This window comes from Bubalus kerabau, chromosome 16 (genome assembly GCF_029407905.1).
Source record: "Bubalus kerabau isolate K-KA32 ecotype Philippines breed swamp buffalo chromosome 16, PCC_UOA_SB_1v2, whole genome shotgun sequence".
NCBI classification, from domain to species: domain Eukaryota; kingdom Metazoa; phylum Chordata; class Mammalia; order Artiodactyla; family Bovidae; genus Bubalus; species Bubalus kerabau.
Window position 1 is genome coordinate 38,884,064 of NC_073639.1, and position 26,771 is coordinate 38,910,834.

The 26,771-nt window shown below is 37.6% G+C and overlaps 2 protein-coding genes across 8 annotated transcripts in view; one reads left to right on the forward strand and one right to left on the reverse strand.

The window, feature by feature from the left end:
- NUDT6 (nudix hydrolase 6) overlaps positions 1–2,264 on the forward strand; it is a 58,335-nt gene extending 56,071 nt beyond the window's left edge. For all 6 annotated transcript variants that reach the window (XM_055550570.1, XM_055550571.1, XM_055550567.1 and 3 more), the window contains one exon: positions 1,592–2,264. In XM_055550570.1, the coding sequence (XP_055406545.1) occupies positions 1,592–1,989 (398 nt within the window). In that variant the 3' untranslated portion in view covers positions 1,990–2,264. The remainder of the gene's footprint in view (positions 1–1,591) is intronic.
- Positions 2,079–26,771, reverse strand: part of FGF2 (fibroblast growth factor 2) — a 55,580-nt gene continuing 30,887 nt past the window's right edge. Inside the window, exons 2-3 of one of the 2 annotated variants that reach the window (XM_055550573.1) lie at positions 16,104–16,207; positions 2,079–2,637 (exon numbers count right to left, since the gene is read on the reverse strand). In XM_055550573.1, the coding sequence (XP_055406548.1) occupies positions 2,452–2,637; positions 16,104–16,207 (290 nt within the window). In that variant the 3' untranslated portion in view covers positions 2,079–2,451. Of the gene's footprint in view, positions 2,638–2,711; positions 2,867–16,103; positions 16,208–26,771 lie in introns of those variants that run through there. The other variant, XM_055550574.1, reaches the window with a different exon arrangement.

The window sequence follows — 26,771 nt, forward strand, 5'->3', positions numbered from 1 at the left end:
TGGTGACGGCTAAGCCCGGCAGATTCACTCACCAGCCCCATCCTGTGCTTCTATAACATACAAGCAGGCTAGACACAGGAACTAAATGCTCAACTCTTGACTAGTGTTATTAAAAGCTAAACAAGACCCCCATGCTCATTTTAAAATGTTTAAAGAACTTTTTAAACATTTAAACAATTTTTAAGTCAGATCAGCAAATGACATGTAAAATTTAAGACTAGTGCCACAATCTTTAACAAACTTAATACAAGTTTTTTAATACAACAAAAATTATTTTTCTTAAGCCAAGTTTTCCTTTTCTTAACATATATTTTTCTATATTTTCAGTTTAAAAATATACTTTCTAACCATGTTGATTTGATCTTTAGCAAATCTCAATTAAAAAGTTCGTTCACACAGAATTCAAATATGGTAGACAGATGTCATATTTTACACACTACTCTTCCTGTGCTTATTTCCAGAGATGTTATTAGAAAAAACACTGCAACATTTCTTGTTTACTTGCTCTTCCTTGCCTATTCCTCACTAGCAGGACTACTGAGAAGCCAAATACAGTTTACAACCTGACAAACAAGAAAATGAAGGCATTAAAAGATATTTGAACAAAAGTCTATACTTGTGGCAATTGTGAAACTTCCCAGAAAATAGACAAGGAAGGCAGCTTTTTTAAGGGCTTTTCATAAACACTTTGGGAGACAATGACAGCATCACAAAATTACAGAAATCCCAGGTAGGAGGTTCATCTGGATATTTAGAAAGAGCAGCCACAAAAATAAGTAAATGGCAATAAAAATCCTGTCCTAGAAATTTGCGTATTATTTAAAAATCAACTTTATAAAATGTGAAAAGCCTGGTAATATTATAAAAGTCTGTAAATTGCAAGTTTTTTTTTAAACTTCTGATGACTGTAGCATTTTGGTGTTAGAAGAATGAATCCAAGTTCTTTGAAACAGCAAGAAACAAAGAAAATGCCAGAAATTACCATGGTGGGATTACACGGACAGAATAACTAGAAGAGCATAACAAAATGGTTATAATGAAATCCGACCTATGACTTCAGAGGCCTGACAGTCCCAGGAGAGACCAGGGATGATTTGGATCATTTCCTAGTTCTATACATTCTGCAGCTCTACAGACTTTTGTAAAGAAGAATGGATCACTTTTTCTGACTTCAAATGTTTATCAGTTTAGGCAGTTTTAATGGATAATCAGGAACAAGATAATAATGAAAAAATATACAGGAATATTAACTACAGCTTTGCAACCTATGTTTTCACCTTTTGGGAAATAAAGCAGGAAGAATTTAAAAATATGTGACTCCCAAAATACATATATATAGATGGGTAAGCTTGCAAGTAGAAGCCAAAGAAATAATCAGTATTTCAAAAGCTTCTTAGCTATACAGTGGTAAGAAAATACTTTGTTTTTTTCAGGATGTCCAGAGGACAGAGTTTACAGGGAAAGCTTTCTTTTCTTAGGGTAAAGTTTTACCTTTTGAATCTTTACATAATAATGCTTCCTTATCTGAAAATCTTTGATTAAATTTCTAAAAGTATAATCATTATTGATTTGTACATTTTCTTTTATGTAGGAGATACAGCAGTTCGAGAAGTTTTTGAAGAGACTGGTATAAAATCCGAATTCAGATCCCTCCTGAGTATTCGGCAACAGCACACCCATCCGGGAGCTTTTGGGAAGTCAGATATGTATATTATCTGCCGCTTAAAGCCATATTCATTCACCATAAATTTTTGCCAGCGTGAATGCTTGAAGTGTGAGTGGATGAATCTCAGTGATCTAGTCAAGACTAAAAATACGACTCCCATCACAAGGAGAGTTGCAAGGCTGCTGCTGTATGGGTACAAAGAAGGGTTTGACAAAATTGATCTGACCATGGAAGAATTGCCAGCAGTTTACACAGGCTTGTTCTATAAACTCTATCACAAGAAACTGCCAGACAATTACAAAACTATGACAGGAATGGATTAAATTCATATTTACATGTTTTTAAAATGTTTAAGTAAGTTGTACATGTAGATTAATGTGTGCCATATTATAGGAAGTAGTGGACATTTGGGTTAATAACTAAATATGACTTTAATTTTCTAATGTCTATAATTTCCATGAAGAAAACTTGTTTGTACACATTTTAAAAGCCTCTTTTCAAATGAAGCAACTGTATGAAAGATTGTAGCTTTAGGTAAGTTTCACTGGATAAAAGGAAATGCTGTATAAAAAGTGGAAATGTATACATTTTCCAGGAATTTTTGCTGTTATTGTGTTTTTTCTTTTAAAAAAACTAAGGCAATGGTTAAATATTTTACTCTTAGATAAACGGTTATCTGAACAGTTACCCAAACTGAGCAGCTCACTGTACACATTTTTTTTTCATTAACACATTTCTGAAATATACCTCTTCGTGTAAAATGAGATCAGATGCTGCCATTAAGATCAGCTCTTAGCAGACATTGGAAGAAAAAGTATAGCTTTCTGCCCAGGTCCTGTTTTGGGTCCAAGTTTATACTGCCCAGTTCGTTTCAGTGCCACATACCAACTGGAGTATTTCCTTGACCGGTAAGTATTGTAGTTATTAGACTCCAATCGTTCAAAAAAGAAACACTCGTCTGTAACACATTTCTGCAAAATAAAGGAAAAATTAGTAGTTGTTGTAATACTTTCATATTAAATATTTAAAGAAATAGTACACAGTGCTTTGGGTTCAGCAGGACAGTCAAACTAGCAAGACTCAACAGGCCAAAATCTGACACAGGTTTCTTAATCTGCAGAAAGATGTGGGACAGGAACACAGCATGTCAGCAGGACAACTGGAAGCACATATCTTTGGAGGAGCAGTCCAAGGACCATCCTGCAGCCTCACAACGGACAGATCAGATATTGGGCAGCAAAAGCAAAAGCAAAAAAAAAAAAACATCCCATGAACATAGATTTTCAGTGGTCTCCACAAAGGATAAATCCAGTAACAGGAAGCACGAAAAACTTAGGGAAATGCAAAGCAATTAGGGAAACGCAAAGCAATGGCTTTCACTTAGGTATTTATGGTCCATCCATCTCTAGTACCAGAGAAGGCAATGGCACCCCACTCCAGTACTCTTGCCTGGAAAATCCCATGGATGGAGGAGCCTGGTGGGCTGCCGTCTATGGGGTGACACAGAGTCGGACACGACTGAGCGACTTCACTTTCACTTTTCACTTTCATGCATTGGAGTAGGAAATAGCAACCCACTCCAGTGTTCTTGCCTGGAGAATCCCAGGGACGGGGGAGCCTGGTGGGCTGCCGTCTATGGGGTCGCACAGAGTCGGACATGACTGAAGCGACTTAGCAGCAGCAGCAGCAGCATCTCTAGTACTGAAACCCATGGGTAACCTTCCCATAAAGAAGAAGGGTTTTAGTAATACTTTACTCAAAGAAACAATTTATTCCTTAAATTATGTTTTTTCCTAGTGACTAACACTGATTCTGAGGCATAAAGAGAATAATTTATTGTACAGAAAACTGCCAATGTATATAATGCCAAAAAATTGTACTGGAACATTTAACATGGTTAGCATTTTCAAGGGCTTCCCTGGTGGCTCAGTCAGTAAAGATCTGCCTGCAATGCAGGAGACCTAGGTTCGATCCCTGGGTTGGGAAGATCCCCTGGAGGAGGGCATGGCAACCCACTCCAGTATTCTTGCCTGGAGAATTCCCATGGACAGAGGAGCCTGGTGGCCTGCAGAACGTGGGGTCTCAAAGAGTCGGACACAACTGAGCAACTAAGCACAGCACAGCATTCTCAAAACACTAATAGATAATGAGGAATAAATAATCTAGATAGTCTCTTGTGGGAAGGGAAACTACTCTGTCATTTTACTTCAACAGTTTATTAGAGGAGGTGGAAAATAGCTAGATTTACAAATAGTGAGACCTGGAAATAATATTCCAAGTTATAGAGTCCAATAGGCTGTTGTATTATTTCAGGTAAATGTTCAAAAATCAACTTCATAGGGCAGCACTGATGATATTTACTGACCTCGGGGGGGAAAAGTCAACAAGTGACTTACTCGATTTAAGAGAAGAAAAATTATATTTTATGTTACAATTAAGTAAGTAGGGTAGGATGATAATTTTATATAGAAAACCATATAAATTTACACATATCTCCGCATATAAATACAACATGTGTACACAGACACATGACATAAACCTATGGTTTTGTATTATGAGCATACCAGATTCCAGCTGATTTCTACATACTCAAATCTAGGAAACTTGAGGTTTAGGGAAATCCACATTCAAAAGGGAAATCCACATTCAAAAGACATGAATCTTTCCCCAGATTCTTTGGTTCTAAGATAAACACAGTGGCATAAAGTGTGAGAAAAACATGTAAGTACAGCAATGAAAAGAACTGGCATGATAATCAGTGTTCTAAAATAAAGTACTGAAAAAGCCCTAAAAGTGAATATTAGCTCCTTTAGTCAGCTTCTAGGGATAAGAATTTTACTTGGCTTGTTCTGACTACAGTTAACTTTTATAAATTGAAACGCAAATTTATCTAGTTTGGTCATTTTTTGCAACTAAGAAAACAACTTCAGACTTTCTGATGCAAATAAATCACAGGTAGCCTTACAGAGAAGCAGATATTGCACAAGGAACAGCTGTATGATACATAGGACTATCTTGGGGTTTTCAAAGAGATTCAAATGTGATAACAGTGGAATACATATACTAACGTGAATATTGTATAGCCAATATTTTCACTCTACGTTTCATGAAATTATCGTGCTTCATGTGTTAAAGTAATACAGGTTATCTTGTCATTTTTGAGTGCCAGCAATAAACATCTTCCTCTTCCCTATTCCAGGTTTGAGATCAGAAGCAGAAGAGTAGAGTTAAAGGAAAAGTCATGTAATCATAAAGATAACATGAAAGGTCACCATTGAGATTGGGGCTAATTCCCCAGAAGTAGACCTAACCCACATCAGTTATCCTCAGGATGCTGATAAGCTCATTTTTTGGTGTTTGGTTAGCCTCAAGGGTGTCTCACCTATAATGTTTGGCCAATGGGATATGTACCATACCAATAATATATGACTTCTCAGCCAACTGCTAATATTTTAGAGAAAAGGAATGATACCAGGGATTAAGTGGATAATATATCATGGAACCCACAATTTTGTAAAACAGGTTTCTTGTTCTTTTACACATAGGGGAGAAAAGGAAACTGTACATCTGTGCCAAACATTCAGACATGTAAGTTTCCTAAACTGCTGCTCTGCACTTGAAAACAAACTCCCATCTTTTTAATGGGTAGCAGGGCCAAAATTCAGTCTCTCTAAAACCAGGCATTTAACATCCCATTTTAAGTGATTTTCAGTTCCTTCCATTCTGAGTTTACAAATTCTCTTCACTAGCTGTGATGTCAGTATTCCTGTTAAAAATTGATGCAATGTAATTTTTTTTAACTTTATAAACATATTTACAGAGCTTTTTTCTTATACTCAATGTTTAACTGCTCACCATTTCAAACTTAAGAGAAAAGGAAAAGCGACATCACAGAGGCAGTAGATAAGTAGCTTCTAAGGGCTTATACAACTTGTTCTTCAAGGCCTTATTTTACATAGGCGCAGGAGCTAGGAAATCCCTTAATTCGTGGTTATTGGCTGCTCTCATGCATAGCGTTTTATTTACTGTGTCAGCCATAAAGTTTGTTCAGGTTTTCATACCATATTACAGAAAAATCAAAATGAACTTTTTGCCCAACACAATGTTATACTCATTGACAAATGTAGGAATCCAAAATTCAAGGCTCTTAGTAACTTCAGATTGTAGATACCCTTTGCCCATGTATCTATCAGATACCTTTTCATCAAATTTAATTTTCCATTTTTTTAAATTTAAGAATAGTTTGGGGACACAAAAAGCACATAGTGCAAATAATGCATTTAATCATTTAACATATATTTTCTTCTAGGCACTGGGATACATAAGGGAACAAATCTGAACAAGGTTCCCTCCCTTTTTGCTGCTCCAATTCTCACTGGTGGAATACAATAAACAGCATAATTGAGTAAATTATATGATAAAGCTGAATAGGATAACGGAAATGGTGGGGGGTACAGACTAGGTTGCAGTATTAAATAGCATAGTAACAGTAGGCTCTGGTATTTGAGCAAAAATTTGAAGGAGGTGGGGTTAACCCTCCAGATACCAGAGAAGAGCATCAAGCAGAGGGAAAAGCCAGTGTAAAATCCCTTCAACAGAATCATGCCTAGAGTATGAAGTGCAAGAGGATTAAATAAAGCAGAAGGTTTGGAGGAGAAAAGGAATAGGAAATGAGGCAGAGAAGTAATGAGATACAAGAGTCGTAGGCTATTACAAATATTTTGGCTTCTATCCTGAGAAAATGAAAAGCCACTGTAGACTTTTGAGCATGATCTGATCTATTTTTCCAGGATTACTCTGGACCAAAGGCAGATGTGGAGACACCTGTTGGCGGCTTGCTCAGGAACCTAGACAGAGAGGGAGGCTCGGACCACAGGGGTGGCACCAGAGAGGATCAGAAGCTGTCTCCTCCTGGATGTGTTCTGCAGGTAGAGTTGTCAAGAGTTAACCTGACAGATCAGATGTTCAGGGTAAGAGATACAGAGAAGTCAAGGATGGCACTGACATTAGTGCCCAGTGATGGGCTTGCTGAGATGGGGAAAGCTATGAGTGGGGATGGGTTTTATAGGGACAGATTTGGAATTCAGTTTTGGACATGTTGAGTTTGAGATGAATAGTAGGTATTCTAGTGGAGAAAAATGTTTACTGAGCACTTACTATGTAACAGACATCACTTAACTTTCTTTCCCTTTTACTAATGCTAATAACCACAGAATTGGAACTTGAAAAGTACTAATTTATTTGAAAGCTAGGAAGTGTGTTACAATAATTTCAGTAAACCATTCTTCTCAATTCTAAAAGGTATGGAATCTAAAAATGAATGTAGATGTACATGTATGAGAGTAATATAAATGTATCTTGTGTCAGTGGTAGACCACACCTCAAGACTTTCCTGAATGCTATGTACATGAACCAGCATAGCTTAGGATCTTAATAAGATAAGGGACTTAATAAGCATTTGTTGATACCAATGAGTGATGCTAATGGTTTTAAAGATGTGCGGGCTGGAAGTTTGACTCCTTGTAGGAATCTAAATAGCAAAGAACTGAACAGAGTTTGAAAAAGCATAATCAACAGTTTTTAACAGTTTGATTTGTATTTCATCTAGACATTTTGAAATTTCAAAGTAAATTAAAAGACAGTGAACCAGTGTGAGATATTTACACATAATGAAAAACTAATTGCAGGAGATGGGAGGAACCAGGTTTCTCACTCTTGGAGTAGGTGGCTATAGACAAGCCAGCATGGAAGGCTAAAGTGGTTCATGTGATACTGGTGGATTAGGGTTGAATACATCAGCATGTACTCATTTTTTAATATAAAACTATACACATAGTTAAATATGGAACTGTTCATAGATATGTGTATGTATATTCAGGTTGGTATATGCCTTGCCCTTTCAGGTAAGGCTGCCTAGAAGCAAACACCTAGATCTTGGTTTCTAATACCATTTTCTAATGGTATTAGAAGAAACCAAACTCCTTAGAGAAATAGCTCATTCTAGGCTGGAGTAGGGAATATACAAGATGAACCTAGAGCACTCTTAGAGGCCATAAGATAAGGAAATACTCAAAAAAGCCCACATTGTCTAGGGTATGTGAAAGAGCATGAGAGCCAACTGAAAAAGCTCCCAGTGGTCAAAGCTGAAACAATTTCAAATACACAGCAAAGTTTTGGATTATAACCCAAAGCATAAAATTAAATACCTATGCACATATACTGATATAAATGATTAAATAAATAAATGGAGAATAGACAAATTTCTCATACAAAAGAATTCCAAATAATTTATGTAGCTACTTCCTCAAGGATGGAGCATAAACCCCCACCCATCCCCACCCCCCAATCTCTTAAATGTAGATTGTGTATAGTGACTTTTTTCCAAAGAATACAGTACAGAAAGGGGTGAATAGGAGTAACTTTACAGTGGAGACAAACACTACCTCAGCCAGGTGATCAAGGTTAATATTATTAGTGGTAAGTGATACAATGAAAATATAGCACTTTACCTCTGTGATCTACCTCCCAAACACTTATAACCCATGTCTAATCAGTCAAACCCAAACTGAAAGACCTTATTTGACCAGTACTCCTCAAACTGTCAAATCAAAAAAAGGAAAGCCTAAGTAACTGTCAGAGTGTAGAGGAGACTGAAGAGACAGGATGACTAAATGTGGTATCCTGAACTTAATCCTGGAACAGAAAAAGAACATGAGGTAAAACTAATATGAATAAAGTGTGAACTTTAGCTAATAATGATCTATCAATATATTGATTCATTAGTTGTGACAGAGGTACCATGCAATGTAATATGTTAATAGAAGCTGGGAATGGAGTGTATAGACGCTTTCTGTATTGTATATTCACAACTTGACTGAAAACCTAAAACTATTCTAAAATCAATATTTTTAAAACCTGACCCTAGCACTACAGTGTGACCACAATAAAAGCATCTTTCAAGTAACTGAATTTAGGTGATTCTTGTTACACCATGATGGATAAAAACATCTCATTTATTTTTGTGCTCTAAAACATACAGATCATTTATTTATATATACATATCCACTTTATTTCACCAGACTATAAATGCCATATGGGTAGAGATTGTCTTCTGATTCCTCCCAGTTTTTAACAATTTTTAAGCCTTCAAACAATCTTAAAGCCCTGGCACACTTTAAGAAAGAAAAAAAAAGAACTCGAGTAAATTCTCTTCTCCTTCCCCCTCACTCCAATCTCCTGTCCTTACATATTGGCCTCAGAATTCTCATGCACTTCTGTTAAAATTGACCCTTAGGGCCTTTCCACCATGCTGTTTTTTGGATTATTCATTCTTTTACAGTGCTTTGATGTTGCAGTTTTAACTTACGAGTTTGCTCAACATGAATCCAAAAATGCTTTTGCTTGCCCCACTTCTGAGAATTAAAGACAGACATTATGTCAGTATCAGTGTTGACTATTTCAAAACAAGACACACAGAGTGTGGAAAGTTAAAAGTAAATTTAATCTTAATATTGTAGTATGTATGTAGCCTGTGTAAAATTTTATATGGGACGACCCAGAGGGATGGTATGGGGAGGGAGGAGGGAGGAGGGTTCAGGATGGGGAACACATGTATACCTGTGGCAGATTCATTTTGATATTTGGCAAAACTAATACAATTATGTAAAGTTTAAAAATAAAATTAAAAAAAAAAAAAGCAGTAGTTCTTAATATGTAGTAGTGTTTGCATCTAATCTAGTGTTAAGTGTCAGTTGCTAAGTCATGTCCTACTTTTCGAGACCCCATGGACTGCAGCCTGCCAGGCTCCTCTGTCCATGGGATTCTCCAGGCAAGAATACTAGAGTGGGTTGCCATTTCCTTCTCCAGGGCATCTTCTGACTCAGGGATCAAACCTAGGTCTCCCACACTGCAGGTGGATTCTTTACCATCTGAGCCACCAGGGAAGCTTTTTATCTTTTAAAAATGATTTTAAAGAAAATTAAAATGATATATATTGCTCTTTAATTACTGCATTTTTCTGACAAATTTAATCAGTATATTTTGCCAATCTAAGTGAACCCTCAAAAATCTTTTCCTTTACTATGTGTGTAAGTTTCATTTCATTATAAGGCCCCCTATTTGATAAGTGAAAAAGTATTTTACAGTAATTAAATGTGTATCCTCAGATAATATAATTTTTGCATATTTCATATGGATCAACACAGGTCAAATACATTCTAAGTTATTTTGTTTAGGTTATCATAATATATCACATAATATAGAAAACAACATGCAACTTTCTAGCAGATAAAGATCAGGCAAATTTTTTCATACCAGTGCTAACACTGAGGTTTGGTGATTTAAACTTAAGATCACAGTTAACCTTATTATATGCAATTTTTGAACACTGAAGAAATCAAATTCTAATGTTTGTTATGGGCTTCTGTTGCTCATAGCAACAGAATTTATCTTGCTATGGAGCGGAATAAGGAGTCTGTTGTGTATTAAAGAATACTCAACGTCAGCCTTAATTTATGCTTTGGCAGATAAATTTAGTTACTGCTTGTACATTTATATTTTCTAGCTTCGAAGAGGGGGAAGATGACCCTTAACATGTGAAGATGTTGGGGGAAAAAAAAGAGGTACATAACTTAAGTCTTGTTTTTATACTCTCAACTGGTGGTAGTCAACCTAATGTGACTCCTAGAAACTAAATGTTTTGTTATCCAGAATGCTCTTTCTGAAGGGAGGGAAACGAGTTTTATAAATCTGTGTGGGAATCACACACAGGGGGAAATGCAGAAGAACCCAGGGATGGATGTGAAATAGGGCCCCGTAGAAGAAGAGTGGAAAGAATTATGCCTTTGGCAAGTTCAAGTTTATAAACCCAGTGTCTCTACAGAATAAGGAACATCTGCATCCCCACGTGATGGCTACTGGTCACAACCTTGGACTTACACGCAAAGTCGTTTTGTTTTTTTCTTACATGCCCAGTAGTCTCTGGGAAGTCACCTGAGTGGGTCCCCCGTGACATCCCTAGCTATGGGATGTCTCACCATCAGTGATTCATTTCAACCCAGTAAATGTTGGCAAGATGATATTAATAGCCAAGGATCAAGACTTTTAATTTCGTATCTAAAAGCTGCTGTTGACAGCTCAATGCCTATGGATCTGGCTCCAAGAAGCATGCCACTTACTGAACCACCTCCTTGGTTTGGGAGTAGCAACACTTACTTTTTCATCTGAAAATTGACACAGCCCACCCAGACTAATCTGAAAGAGGATGGCTGTTGAAATGCAAGGCAGAAAGCCATACAAACTGTATCGTAAGACTAGAGATTAACTCATGAACTTGGCAGGAATAGCTTCTAGGACGGGAGCTGGAACAAATGGATCTTGGCTGGTGCCATTCCTCAAAGAAAATCGATAAATCCTGAATTTTCCATTTATGTGTAACAACTGTGGCTTTGTCCCTACAGAGTTTGTGGTAAATATCTGAGCATTGCTGATTTAACTCTTGCTATACCAATCTAAAGGAAGTCTGTTGTATCAGGAAGAATTAATTTCTGTTCAAGGGGACAGAAATATATTTAAGACTAAAAATGCTGTGACCATAAATATTGTGAAAGGTCCTGCTTACTAGCTAAGGGAGACACTAGAAAACACTGTTCATTTTAGAGTAGTTTATGCTTCTGATGGTACAGAAGCAAGTTTGGGACACTTAATGCCTATTTACCAAGAGAAGGAGTCAAAATTCTCTGAATTCTAACTTATAGAGTATTCTGTAAGAATGAGAAGAAAGCTCAGTTTTTAGGTCTAGTGTCATAAATTTTCTCCTCTTTTATAACCCCAGTAGTTTCAGAGATGCACTGTAGAGTAGCTTCTCAACCTAAATATCCATCAGCAGATGAGTGGATAAAGAAGATGTGGTATATATACACAATGGAATAGTACTCAGCCATAAAATAGAATAATGCCATAGAAGCAACATGGATGGACCTAGAGATTATCTTACTGAGTGAAGTCCATCAGACAGAAAGAGAGAAATACCACATATCACTTATATGTGGAATCTGAAAAATATACAAATCAACTTATTTACAAAACAGAAACAGACCCATAGAGATAGAAAACAAACTAATGCTTACCAAAGGGGAAGAAGAATAAGGAGTTTGGGATTACCAGATACAAGCTACTATATATAAAAAAAAGCAACAAGGTCTACTTTATAGCACAGAGAGCTATATTCAGTGTCTTATATAATCTATAAGGGAAATGAATGTGAAAAAAATGTGTGTATGTATGTGGTGGTGGTTTAGTCGCTAAGAAGTGTCCAATTCTTGCAGCCCCAAAGACTAAACTGCCAGTGCATGTGTGTGTAAAACTGAATCACTTTGCTGTATACCAGAAACTAAAACATTATAAATCAACTAAACTTCAATTAAAAAAAAAAAGTTTTCATAAATAAAGTAGAATAGCTTATCATCACTTTAGATAATTATAGAGCTTTTTATCATTACAGATGAACCTATGTTCCAGCCTATGTTCTCAAGATAAATATAACCCCTCCAGTGATGATCTTACAGGAACACCATGATTACCAGGTTACTGGATCTTCTAATCTCAATAATGGAAAACCACAGGGTAAGAATCTGAAGTCACTCACTGAGCCAGACTGAGCCAGACATAGCAAAGTCTGGAGCTTTGAAACCATTTTGACTAGTGTTGTCCATAGTTAAGACAGAAGCTAATGTTGTCATCTCCTTTCTTACCTCCACCACCATTACTGTCTGGTGGTAGCCAAATCAACACTATTACAGAAGACTAAGTGATTCATGCTGTATGTGTCTGTCACATCCCGAGGTGAAAATACTGGAGTTAACCTTAGATTCACTGTCCTGGAAATACTTAACATGCTACTTCAGTACATTCCCAAGTATTACATCATCCCTTGAGTTGACAACAGGCTTGTAGCAAGAACAGTGGAAGACATGCAAGTAGTCTTCATTGTTTTTTATATATATATATATATATATATATATTTTTTTTTTGCCTAGGAAAGTTCATCCATTCCCCTCATTTATCCACTATATACTGATGACACCGAGGTCAACACAGACCTCTAAAGTCCAAACCCATAATTCCAACTGTGTAGTTAAACATCTTCACCTGAATTTCTCTTAGCTCAAACTAGATAAGACTAAATTTGAACCTGTATTACCTTTTCCTAGAACTTGCTCTTTTCTTCTAACCCCTTTCTCATCTACCTCTTCATCCAAACTGGAAACCCAGATGTCATCTTTGACTTTTTCCTTTATTCCAGTCCCAAACCTGATCAACTTCATTGCTCCATCCTGTTATTGCCAGGTTCTTATCACTTGCTTGGACTATTCACATAGCCTTCTAACTGCTCTGTCTCCGCCAGTCCTGGCCCCCTCCAATCCATTCTCTACATTGCTGCAAGAGAACTTTCTCAAATTCAAATCTGATGTGTGTCTTCTTAAAACACTTCACAGTTTCCCACTGCTGACTGCAACATGACACATTAGATACTTTAGGAGGCAGTTTACCTGCCTCTCCAGCCACATCTCTTCCCTTCTACCTCGTACTGCCTTTGCACCTTACACTCCCACAGTAGTTAACTACTTCTGGAGAGACTCCTAGTAAGCTTCCTGCATCCATGTCTCTGCATGTGCTGTGTCCTAAAATTACCCATAACCCAATCTCCATACAATCCTCTTATAGGTCATCCTCCCCAATCTAGACACATTTAATCACTTCCTTTCCTATACTGTTTCCTATCTCAAAACATTTTACTTCCTTTCCTATATTACTATGCATCCATGCAAGATAGAAAAGGAACATATCAATCCCCTTACACATTACTACAAATACTTATTTACAATTCTGCCTCCCCAGGACTGCCACTCATTAAAGGCACAGGCCATTTGGCATTCAGTTTTATAATCCTAATGCCTAGCATAGTATCTAGTACACTCAAAAACACTGACTATTCTTGAAGACCATTCTAAATTTTTATTCTGTTACAAAAAGGGAGAGAGAAAGCACCACTACACCTAGACTTTTATCCTGCAAAAATCACAAACATAATATCATAATAAATATATCTTAATCACATGATCACTCAGTGAATATTCTTTTTCTCTATAAGTATGTTTCAGTCCCTTCAGAAATCCAGAGATCATGTACAAATGACCAAGAGGCACATGAAAAGATACTCAACATCACTAATTACTAGAGCAATAAGGTATCACCTCACATCAGTCAGAATGGTCATTAATTTAAAAATCCACAAACAATAAATGCTAGAAGAGGGTGTGGAGAAAGGGGAACCCTCCTACACTGTTAGTGGGAATGTAAATTGGTATAGTCATTATGGAGAATAGTATGGAGGCTTCTCAGAAAACCAAAAACAGTTACCATATAACCCAGCAATCTTACTCCTAGGCATATATCTGGAGAAAACCGTATTTCAAAAAGATACACGCCACTCGAGTGTTTGTTGCAGCACTATTTACATAGCCAGGACATGGAAGCAACCTAAATGTCTATCAACAGAGAAATGGATAAAGAAGATGTGGTATGTATATACAATGAAATATTACTCAGTCATTAAAAAAATGAAATAATGCCATTTGTAGCAACATGAATGGACCTAGAGATTGTCATACTGAGAGAAGGAAGGAAAGACAAATATCATAACATATTGCTTATATGTGGAATCTGAAGAAATGGTACAAGTGAATTTATTTTAAAAGTAGAAAGAGAGTCACAGATGTAAAAAACTGATAATTACCCAGGAGGGAGGGATAAATTAGGAGATTGAGAATGACATGTACACATATATAAAACAGATAACTAGTAAGGGCTTCCCTGGTGGCTCAGATGGTAAAGCATCTGCCTACAGTGCAGGAAACCCGGGTTCGATCCCTGGGTTGGGAAGATCCTCTGGAGAAGGAAATGGCAACCCATTCCAGTACCCTTGCCTGGAAAATCCCATGGATGGAGGAGCATGGTAGGCTACAGTCCATGGGGTTGCAAAGAGTCAGAGACGACTGAGCAACTTTACTTACTTACTTTATAGCACAGGGAGCTCTACTCAAATCCTAATGACCTATATGGGAACAGAATCTTAAAAAGAATATATTATGCATAACTGACTCACTTTGCTGTACAGCAGAAACTAATGTGACATTGTCAACTACACACCATTAAGTTAATTAAAAAGAAATCCAAAGATCTTCACTCAGAAAAAAAAAAATCAAAAACTATCTGTATAAGCTCAAAACACCTAGTAAGTATTGTTAGATCCCTTCTGTGAGGAAACTGGTATCATGGCTGAGGTTTGTGTATACACACACTTTTAGGTACATGTCTTTCCTACTCTCACAATGACACAAGTAGGGTCTGTGTCTATTATACTGCTCTGTTTCCCTGCATCATTGCCCACGCAGTCTGGTCAACAGACTTGCAATCCCAGTTGTAATAATAATGGTCGAAGTTGACAGAGAACCTGCATTGATGGAGAAGATACTAGCCAGGAGTGAGGACCCTGGAGTGGCAGAGATAAAAAGACAAAAGTCTTTGCTCATAAATGAGCTTGTTTATAAGTGAGAACAGAAGGAGGAGGTAAAAATCTGGAGCACCTACTATGTATAAGAGACCCTGATTTTGGCACTTGATATAAACTAGTCTGCACAAAAACTGAGATAGGATCATTGTTGTCTCTGTGTTATAGCTAAGGGAACGAACTCAGAATAGTTTGCCCAGGAACACACAGCTAATAAGTGACAGAGCCAGCATTTGTACCTAAGTGAGGAGCCCACAGGCATTCCTGGTGGCACAGAGGGTAAAGTGTCTGCCTGCATTGCAGGAGACCTGGGTTCAATCCCCGAGTCGGGAAGATCCCCTGGAGAAGGAAATGGCAACCCACTCCAGTACTCTTGCCTGGAAAATTGCATGGACGGAGGAGCCTGGTAGGCTGCAGTCCATGGAATTGGCAAAGAGTATTCTATATAGTGTTTTGTATGTCAAATTTTAAAGAAGTTTTAAAACTCATACTCAAAATTTTGTATGTCCATCCCAATGCTCTTCAGACAACTGCACAATATACTTTTATAACTAAAGTTTAATAGCTTTGCAGCAAAATGCAGTGAATTAGAGTGCCTACTCGGGAGTCAAGACAGTTAAGACCACCTGGCGTGCCCTCCAGACTCTGCCTCACACGAGCTGTCTTTTCTTGGTTGCTTTATTGCTCCCTCAGAACTATAGTTTTTGCATCTGTGAAATAAGTGTATAATACTATTTATATGAATGTGAAGATTAAGTGGTATAATATTTGCAAAACCTTAGTAAAAATTTAATAAATACCAATACTAGTAAATTCACAGCAATAAAAGTTAAAGAAAAAAATATAAATACAGAAAGCATTACTTACGGAAGCTAGTAATCTTCCATCTTCTTTCATAGCAAGGTAACGGTTTGCACACACTCCTTTGATAGACACAACCCCTCTCTCTTCTGCTTGAAGTTGTAGTTTGACTGTAAGTAACAGAGAAAAATTACCTTTGTAGCATCATAGGAAAATGAGGCATCTACACAACACATTTAGGCAACATACAGGGAAAAGATGAGACGCAGGCAACCAGCTAGTCCACCCTGGCAAGGAGCTGGGGGCCGAGGTGAAATGTCAGTTAAATTCTATTAGAGCGAATGACCCTCTAGAGCACAAGTGCCTCTGGACTCCCTTCTCACTCCAGTGTCAGCTGGTAAGAGGGACAGATGGAGAATTTCTCTTGTTCAATAGGTAATTACCTCCACTTGGCCTTGTTAACTAAAGATTTTTTTTTTTGAGTGTACATATTTGAAGGGTACATAAATATATAAACCAATTAAGAGAATTTTCACACTACTACTTAAGTTTAAATTCCTTAAAAGCTATTTTTAACCTGTTCTTCACAAATAAAATATAATTGCTCACTATTATCTTTTGGTTTGTATTTCCTTGAGTTTATTATTTCTAGCTTTCCATTCAATACAATGCAAATGTATTCATCTTTCCTTATGGACAGATTTTGATATATAGATTTTGTTTTTCAACTAGATATTTGCAAAAAAATAATGTTTACATTTAATTTGCTTATATGGTGTGATGAAGATTTCAGCCTATAAGATCCTGAAGAGGATGACCAATATGTTACACTACACTGTCAATATTAAACAGATCGTCAGAAAACAAACAAAAAATAGATATTACATAAGCATGATAATGCTAGATGGACAAATAATCATCTAATCAACTCAATGAAAATTAAGTTTAAAATTTCTCTTTTGCTATTCAGAGGCAGCATTCTCCAAAATGTATTTTGACTAACAGAGGTTACTTAAAAAACAGGTTCTGGGGCCAGTTAAATTTAAGAAATTCTTGGTAAGTCAGATTAACTTTTTTTTTTTTTAATTTTATTTTATTTTTAAACTTTACATAATTGTATTAGTTTTGCCAAATATCAAAATGAATCCGCCACAGGTATACATGCATTCCCCATCCTGAACCCTCCTCCCTCCTCCCTCCCCATACCATCCCTCTGGGTCGTCCCAGTGCACTAGCCCCAAGCATCCAGTATCGTGCATCGAACCTGGACTGGCAACTCGTTTCATACATGATATTTTACATGTTTCAATGCCATTCTCCCAAATCTTCCCACCCTCTCCCTCTCCCACAGAGTCCATAAGACTGTTCTATACATCAGTGTCTCTTTTGCTGTCTTGTACTGTCAGACTTCTCAGAACTGTGCTTCTCATAACCTGCATTATAAATTACCACAAAGGGAATCAAGTACATTTAATTTTATGTCTGATTCTCCTCAATGTACCAGTCATTCCAGGTGAAATTCTTCTGCAGAATCTTAAAAGATACAAAGTAAAATATAAATAAATAAATAAGATACAAAGTAAAAGGAATATAATCAAGTCATGAAAACAAAAGTTTTTTACAACATTATGGAAAAATGTAGAAAAGATTTTTGACAAATACAAGCAAAATTCTATTAATGATTAGATCCTTAAGTCATATATGATACATGAGCATCTCTTTTTAACTCATGAGGTTGTATAAATGCTCATGACTGCATAGTCAATCACTATTTTTTTATGGCAATTTATCAATAAACTAGCCTAGCTCTAGCCCACCATTTTGTAAATGTATAATTTCTGTTCATAAGTCAGATTATGGATATTAACGTGTGGTCAATACCAGTGACTCAGAAGCAAAAGTAAATGTCATTCATTTATTCATTGGCCTTTCATAGATTCCTTGGGAATTCACGTTTGGATACTGTTATTTGATAAGCCACTAAAAAGTAAACTGTCAATGCCTGAAAAGTGTTTCTATTACCATATAACCATAAAAATAGAAACAGGAACCAGAGCCTAAATAAGAAGCTGGATAATCCACAAAATCATAGATTTTCTTTAAAAACCCATCAGATCTGGTGTATAAAGAGATCTAAACAAACAAAATTTCACTTAAAGAATTCCACATTTGGGGTCCCTTCCCCACAAAGAGAGATGACCTGCTTCCATTTTTAACAGGAAGAAGAATAATCCTGCCCAAATGGGGAGTATAAATAAACCAGCTGAATTTTTACAGACTTTTAATAGCTGCTGATATCAAAGAGCAATTCCATACCCACCTGCCAGTTCTCTCCTACAGAGCTTACACCTAGTGTACAACCATCACACCTGACAGGCAGAAGACAGAACAAAAGGGCCTCAGATCCTTCTGAATCACCTAGGCCTTGCTGAGTGCAAAGCAGCTATCCACTGAAGGCTGGAAGCAGAACAGAGCTGAGAGCCCCCGAGAACCACTGAGCCTTCACCAAATGAAAAGGAGGATGAAGAGAGATCTGAAAAGACAAGGTAGAGTTCAAGAGCAAAGTTAACTCCTGAACTACCCCAGTAGTTAACAGCTGGGCCATTTTTGTCTCAGAAAAATGGAATATGGAAAACTACAACCCAAAAGAAGGCAGGAAAAGAGAAACAAAAGGACGAACAAATGGGGTAAACAAATTCCAAGATGGCAAATTAAACCCAAACATTATCAATCAGTTCAGTTCACTTCAGTCCAGTCGCTCAGTCGTGTCTGACTCTTTGCGACCCCATGAATTGCAGCACGCCAGGCCTCCCTGTCCATCACCAACTCCCGGAGCTCACTCAGACCCACGTCCGTCAAGTCAGTGATGCCATCCAGCCATCTCATCCTCTGTCGTCCCGTTTTCCTCCTGCCCCCAATCCCTCCAAGCATCAGAGTCTTTTCCAAGAAGTCAACTCTTCGTATGAGGTGGCCAAAGTACTGGAGTTTCAGCTTTAGCATCATTCCTTCCACCAAAGATATCCCAGGGCTGATCTCCTTCAGAATGGGCTGGTTGGATCTCCTTGCAGTCCAAGGGACTCAACATATCAATAATTAAACTAAATATAAAGGAACTAAATCTTCACTTTTTAAAGGTGAATAAACTGTCAACAAGATAAAAGGCAAAACCCAACTATGTTGTTTACAAGAAAAGCACTTTAAATACAAAGATATGAGCGAATTGAAAATAATGTGGGAAAATACATAAGTTGCACACCCTAATTATTAAGAATGCTGGTATGGCTATATTAGTATCTGGCAAGGCAACTAGTGTAACTAGATATGAGCAAAGTTATTTCATAATCAGGAGAGATACCTCAAGAAAAAAAAAACAGAACGGAATTGTCTGAAGCAAAAATTGACAAATCAGTAAGTATATGAAATATAAGAATAACATTGTCAACTAACCTGATCTGACATTTTTTCCTTTTGAGATCAGGTAGGCTTCATTTACCTGAGACTTTATTCTCTTAACATCATCATTTGAAAACTATGCTAAAAAAAAACCTGCCAGCATGGTAAGCGGCTTATTTGCCTAGCTGACTTGAATTATTATTAACTCCAGCTTAGAAGTTCTTTTTCCAGAGTTACCATGATGTTTAAGTACTGTCAATGGCTCTTGTACTAAACTGTTGGTGCCCCTGGTACTTTTGTTTTTTAAGTCAGGATACAATTCATGTAAAGTATTCGTGATTCCATGGTTTTTAATCCAGTCACAAGGTTGTGCAGCCATCACCACAATCAGTTTTAGAACATCTTCATCCCACACCTCCTATGTTCCCAGTACCACCATCCCAACTCTAGGCTGCCACTGATCTACCTCCTATCTCTATAGATGTGCCTATTCTGGAAATTTTATATAAATGTGGTCATACAATATGTGGTCTTTTGTGACTGACTTCCTTCACTTAGCATGTTTTCAAGTTTCACTCACGTTATGGCCATGAATCAGCACTTCATTCTTTTTTATTGCCAAATAACATTCCATTGAATAGACCACATTTGACTTACTCACCCAGTTTGACAGTTTCCAGTTTTTGGCTGTTATGAATAATGCTGCTACAAACATTCCTGTACAAGATTTTATATAGACACATTTTCTTTTCTCTTGGGCATATACTGAAAAGTCAATATGGTACCATGTTTAATCATTTGAGAAACTGTCACATTGTTTTCCATAGCAACCATTTTACATTCTCACAAGAAATTAAGGGGTCCAGTTTCTCCACATCCAGGCCACTTTTTTTTGTAGTCCTGGGGTTTTGTTTTCCTATTATAGTCATTTTGATTGGGTATAGAGTGGTTATCTCTTAGTTTTCATTTGCATTTTTCTGATGCTGAATATCTTTTCATGTGTTTATTGGCTATTTGTGTATTTTTAGAGAAATGTCTATTCAGATCCTTGGCTCATTTTTTAAGACTTTTTCACATTGAGTTGTATATGTTCTAGATTCAAGCCCTAATCAGATATCTGACTTGCAAATAAATATCTTTTTCCATGCTGTGGGTTGTCTTTTCACTTTCTTGATGTTATCCTTTGATGCATAAACATTTTTTAATTTTCATGAAATCCAATGTATTGATTTTGTTCTTTCATTGCTTGTCGTATTGGAGACACTATTGCCTAACCCAGGGTCATGAAGACTTATGCCTATGCTTTTAAGTGTTTTAGTTTTACCTTGTATATTTAGGTTTTGATCCATTGTGAGCCAATTTTTATATGCTGTATAAAATACCAAGTGTATGCCATATTAAACATGACTGAAAATAACTGCATTTACAAGTAACAAGAGGAAGAGGAAGTATCTCAATTAAGAGAGATGTAAGAAGCCTATCATCCAAAAGGGAACTATACTTTATCTGTCTCTGTCCCATGCCAGGCACAGAGAAATACCTTGTGAACATTTGGTGAGTTGAAAGCATCTCACGCAAAAGAAAAATGGATAAAGGAACTCATTGCTGTAATGTCCTTGGTACTGTACATGAGTATTATACAGGTGCTATGAGATTACAGAAAATGACATCTATTATCAGATGAAAAAATCCAAGAATCTTTCTAGGAGAGATGAGATTTGAGCTAAGGTTTGAAAGATATGTAGGAGATAATATCACAAACAAGGTACAGGGTAGGGAGATTAAAACAAATGATATTCCAGGCAGATTGTCATTTCAGGACTGAGGCAGGAGACAGCCACGAAGCCTAAACAGCCAAGTCTGAGACAGCTCGAGCAACAGGCATAATCCAGACTGAGAAACCTCGCAGGTCAAATAATCTAGTGTCTTCAACAATCAATTAATTACTATAGAGGAAAAAAAGATGGAAGGGGGACCAGAGACTAAAAAAGGCCTAAAGCTCATACTTTAAAAAGCAAAAGTAAACCAGAATATTTAAGGATGCCTATCACTGTTTCAGAGTAATTAGAAATCTGTGTACTTTATTGGAGAGGCAGTGGACACAGGCGTCTGGGGTGGCTGGCAAAGTTCTGTTTTCTAACCTGAGTGGTGATTATAAGAATGTTCACCCAGTAATAACCCATTAATGTACAAATTTGTTTTATATGGTTTCCTGTATTTACATTATATTTTACATTTTGAAAGTTCTTAAAAATAATCTACAATAGAAAACCTTTCTTTGTAAATTGGACCTCTGAACCCTGATATAGCCCAGGTCTTTTCAGCATGCTGGAGACCACCAATCTATGTTCAGGTTTTGGATGCACAGAAGTCAACAGTTTTGATAAACGTAAGACTTCTCATGGCTTTCTAATGTTGATATTTAAGTCCAGTAAGAGATGAACTTGGAAAAAGTGTGTTATCCAAGCTTAAAATTCAACTTTTTTCCCCTCTGCTGTAGCATAAAAACAAAAGCTGTAAAGCAATGAATTGAAGAACCTTATCATTAGGCAAGCTTCCCTGTGGCTCAGCTGGTAAAGAAACTGCCTGCAATGTGGGAGACCTGGATTCGATCCCTGGGTTGGGAAGATCTCCTGGAGAAGGGAAAGGCTACCCATTCCAGCATTCTGGCCTGGAGAATTCCATGGATCATACAGTCCGAAAGAGTTGGACCTGACTGAGCGACTTTCACACACTCACTTCACTAGTCATCACTTGGTCCCATCATAATACAGTTACGTCTTAAATCCCATCTACAATATCCATAAACAGTTGTCTACTTTTTACTTGACAGTCTTTAGCAAAGGAGAATTTACATGGTCTTTCTAAAATGATTTAGATAGGTAAGCAAAGAAACAGAAACTCTGATCACAGTAAGTAAACTACTCAAATGTTCAAGTGCTCAGACCATTAACATCTGACACATTTAGTTATGCAGTATAACCAAAAAGCCAGCCAAAGGATTATTTCAATGTGACTACTATGGCTCAAAACATTTTGCAACTCCTTTTTTGGAATTTGTATCATTTTCTTTTGAATAGGCTCAAGGGATGATAAATCTTAAAATCATAAATACTAATTTGTTAGAGCTATAAAGGACTTAGAGGTCATGCAGTGCACCCTGCCGCTGCTCCTGCTAAGTCGCTTCAGTCGTGTCCGACTCTGTATGACCCCATAGACGGCAGCCCACCAGGCTCCCCCGTCCCTGGGATTCTCCAGGCAAGAACACTGGAGTGGGTTGCCATTTCCTTCTCTAATGCGTGAAAGTGAGGTCACTCAGTCGTGTCCGACTCTTTGCGACCCCATGGACTGCAGCCTACCAGGCTCCTCTGTCCATGGGATTTTCCAGGCAAGAGTACTGGAGTGGGGTGCCATCGCCTTCTCCAGCAGTGCACCCTGCTCATATATAAATAAAGAAGCTGATGATTAGAGAAGTTTGTCCCTGGTACAAGAATATGGTTTTTGGAAACATAAGTCAGTGTTTCCTAGAACAGGGAATACATTTATTCATTCAATAAACATTTGTTAGTAACAGCTATGTGCCAGGAACTGTGCAGAGCAATAGGAAGCAAGTCTTTGACCTTAAGAAACATTCAGTATTGTCAAGAAGAGAGATGGTACAGGTAACTAAACAAGGTCAGTACTGTAAGTTCTATGAGAGGAATTCACACAAGCTACCCAAGAGCACTCAGAAGGTACACCTAACCCGGCCTGGGGAGGAGAGGCTTCCTGAAGCAGTGACAACTGAATGGAGATCAACAGAATTAGCAGGAGTTAGTCAGGAAGAGAGTAGGAACAGCAACAGCAAAAGCATCCTGACAAAACTTGCAAAGGAGAAAGACGGCATGGCAAAGCCACAAACGTCAGGTTCATGGATATGGCCAGCACAGTGAGGGTGTTGTGGAAGAGGGCGTCATGGGACAGAGTGAGGCCAGAGGCTCTGAATCCTGTGTTAAGGAATTTGAAAAAGGATGAAAGAATGAGTGCTTTGTATGAAATTGGATGGAGAGAAGTTGATAAATATGTGAGAAATGAAGGAAACAAAAACAGATCTGAAAGGAATGGAGATAATGGAGGTAAGGACACAGGCAAGGAAAGAAAGAACTGTTTCTCTTTGTTGAGGTGGGATATACAAAAGGAGAGACAAGTTGGCAAGATGATCAGCTAGGTTCCCTTAAAGTAATACTGGAAGTCTCTGGAAAATGCAGACACAGGCATCCAAAAGATAGTCAGCTTTATGAATATGGAGCTCAAAGAAGAAATCTGCTAGAATAAAGATCTGGTTAATCATAGCAAACAGTGGCTACCTTGGATGCACAGGCTGCTCCAAACCCACACAGGAAGACTAAAATGAGATCCAGAACAATGTGTAGCAGGCGTGAATTAAAGGGCAAAGGACGGAATCCTGGGGAGCACCAACACTTACAGGAGGAGTACAGGGTGTAGAACCTGGAAGAGTGGTCAGTCCATGCCAGCCTGTGAGGGTATGTATTATACACGCATCTAATACCTACCTACACCACACACACACCCACACACACTCTCTCTCTCAGCCAGCCTGTGAGGGTATGTACTATACACATACCTAATCCCTACACCACCACCACACACATATGCATACAGAGATTTGGAAACTAAGAGACAAAACTGTTATTCTTTCCAAGTAGTATAATATTCTGCATTAAAATTAAGACTCTAAATGCAACATAATATTCTGGATTGGATCTGAAACAGACAAAGGATGTTAGTGGGAAAAGTGGTGAAATCTAAATGAAGTTTGCAAACAGTAATGTACCAGTATCAGCTTTTTTTTTTTTTTTTTTTTTTTTGAGTAAAGTGCCACACTTCTGTGTAAGTTATGTAAGAAGTTAACTTCAGGGAAGGCTGGGTAAAGGCACAGGGGAACTTGTAAAACCTCTGCTACTCTTCAACAAATAGATCAGATCAGTCGCTCGGTCGTGTCCGACTCTGCGACCCCATGAATCGCAGCACGCCAGGCCTCCCGGTCCATCACCAACTGGAAAACTCAGCAGTGGCCACAGGGCTGGAAAAGGTCAGTTTCATTCCAATCCCAAAGAAAGGCAATGCCAAAGAATGCTCAAACTACCGCACAGTTGCACTCATCTCACACTCTAGTAAAGTAATGCTCAAAATTCTCCAAGCCAGGCTTCAGCAATATGTGAACCATGAACTTCCTGATGTTCAAGCTGGTTTTAGAAAAGGCAGAGGAACCAGAGATCAAATTGCCAACATCCGCTGGATCATGGAAAAAGCAAGTGAGTTCCAGAAAAACATCTATTTCTGCTTTATTGACTATGCCAAGGCCTTTGACTGTATGGATCACAATAAACTGTGGAAAATTCTGCAAGAGATGGGAATACCAGACCACCTGATCTGCCTCTTGAGAAATTTGTATACAGGTCAGGAAGCAACAGTTCGAACTGGACATGGAACAACAGACTGGTTCCAAATAGGAAAAGGAGTACGTCAAGGCTGTATATTGTCACCCTGTTTATTTAACTTCTATGCAGAGTACATCATGAAAAACACTGGACTGGAAGAAACACAAGCTGGAATCAAGATTGCCGGGAGAAACACCAATAACCTCAGATATGCAGATGACACCACCCTTATGGCAGAAAGTGAAGAGGAACTAAAAAGCCTCTTGATGAAAGTGAAAGTGGAGAGTGAAAAAGTTGGCTTAAAGCTCAACATTCAGAAAACAAAGATCATGGCATCCGGTCCCACTACTTCATGGGAAATAGATGGGGAAACAGTGGAAACAGTGTCAGACTTTATTTTTCTGGGCTCCAAAATCACTGCAGATGGTGACTGCAGCCATGAAATTAAAAGACGCTTACTCCTTGGAAGGAAAGTTATGACCAACCTAGATAGCATATTCAAAAGCAGAGACATTACTTTGCCAACAAATGTATAATTACTGCTAAATAGAAAGTTTTTTGAAAGTCAAAATACAAACTATTGGGAATACTTATAAAGGTTGCCTGATACAAGAATACACAAAAATCAGTGGAGTTTCGTAACCCACAACAAACTGCTGGAACATGTAATTAAAAAAATAAAAAAAAAGATACCATTTGAGATAATAACTACAGGTACCAAGGACTTTTATGAAGAAAGTTATAAAAGTTTATTGAAAGTCATTTTGAAAAGACTTAAAAGGGGAGCTATGTATGCTTACCAATGGAAAGACTCAGTATAGCTAAGATATCACTTTCCTGCCAAACAGTCAATACATATAATGAGCCCCCACGAGAGTTGTCAGAAGTAGAAAACTAGGGGAGAGTAAAAACCAAGTGAAGACAGAAATCTGAAGTGGGACCTCTGAAAAGCCCTTAACTGTCAAATGGTGCAGAAGAAGTGAGGTGATGCCAACTGAGTGGCAGTCACTGGATTATTCACAGGCTGAGAACACTGAATGCAGAAAACTTCTTCAAGAAGTTTGGCTGAAATAAACCTCAGAAATTAGACTGTGGAAAAAAAAAAACAATGCCACAGTGTCAAATGCATGGATTTTGGAGGCAGACAGAATTGGACTCAGCAGGCTTCCCCACTTACCGGTTGAGCTGACCTCTTCACTTGCACAACTGAAAATAACTACTAGTGCACACGGTTATACAGTGAAGATTAGATATCAGACCTCTCCCCATATATAAAAGTTTTAGTACATAGTAATCATCAGAGATGTTGGCCCCCTATCTTACACCTGCTTCTTTCTATTGCTTTGTTTTGAAATTCAAAGAATTGTATAATTTTTTAGGAAACTTTATCTAGAATATGTAGGAAAGGGTATGATCTATAAAGTGTGAGATGGGGCACCTTTCACAAATATGTCATTTACGCTGCATATAATGTCCTACCATAGGCTGACTTCTCCTATAGCAAATAAATTTATAGTTTCACTATTCTCAAGGGAAGTAAACTAAAAGGTACTTACTGCAAAGAAGACACAGGCCTTATACAACTTCTCAACCTATTGTCCTGTGTTTAATATTTATTCATTCATTCAACAAAATGGTATCACACTTGCCTCATGTGTCAGAAACTGTTCTAGGAGTTAGAAATACAACAGGAACCAAGAACTACAAAGTGTCTGCCCTCACGTAGCTCACATTCTGGTGGCAAATGCATGGTGTTCTTTAGTTGGTCCAACATTAATGTTACTTCTCATTTAAATAATCTGAAGTCAAAGCAAAGTGAAATTTGTAATTTAGTACACAAAAATAATCAGAAAGCAGTTATCTAACACTGTATTTCAAGGATCACTATATAGGTTTACAG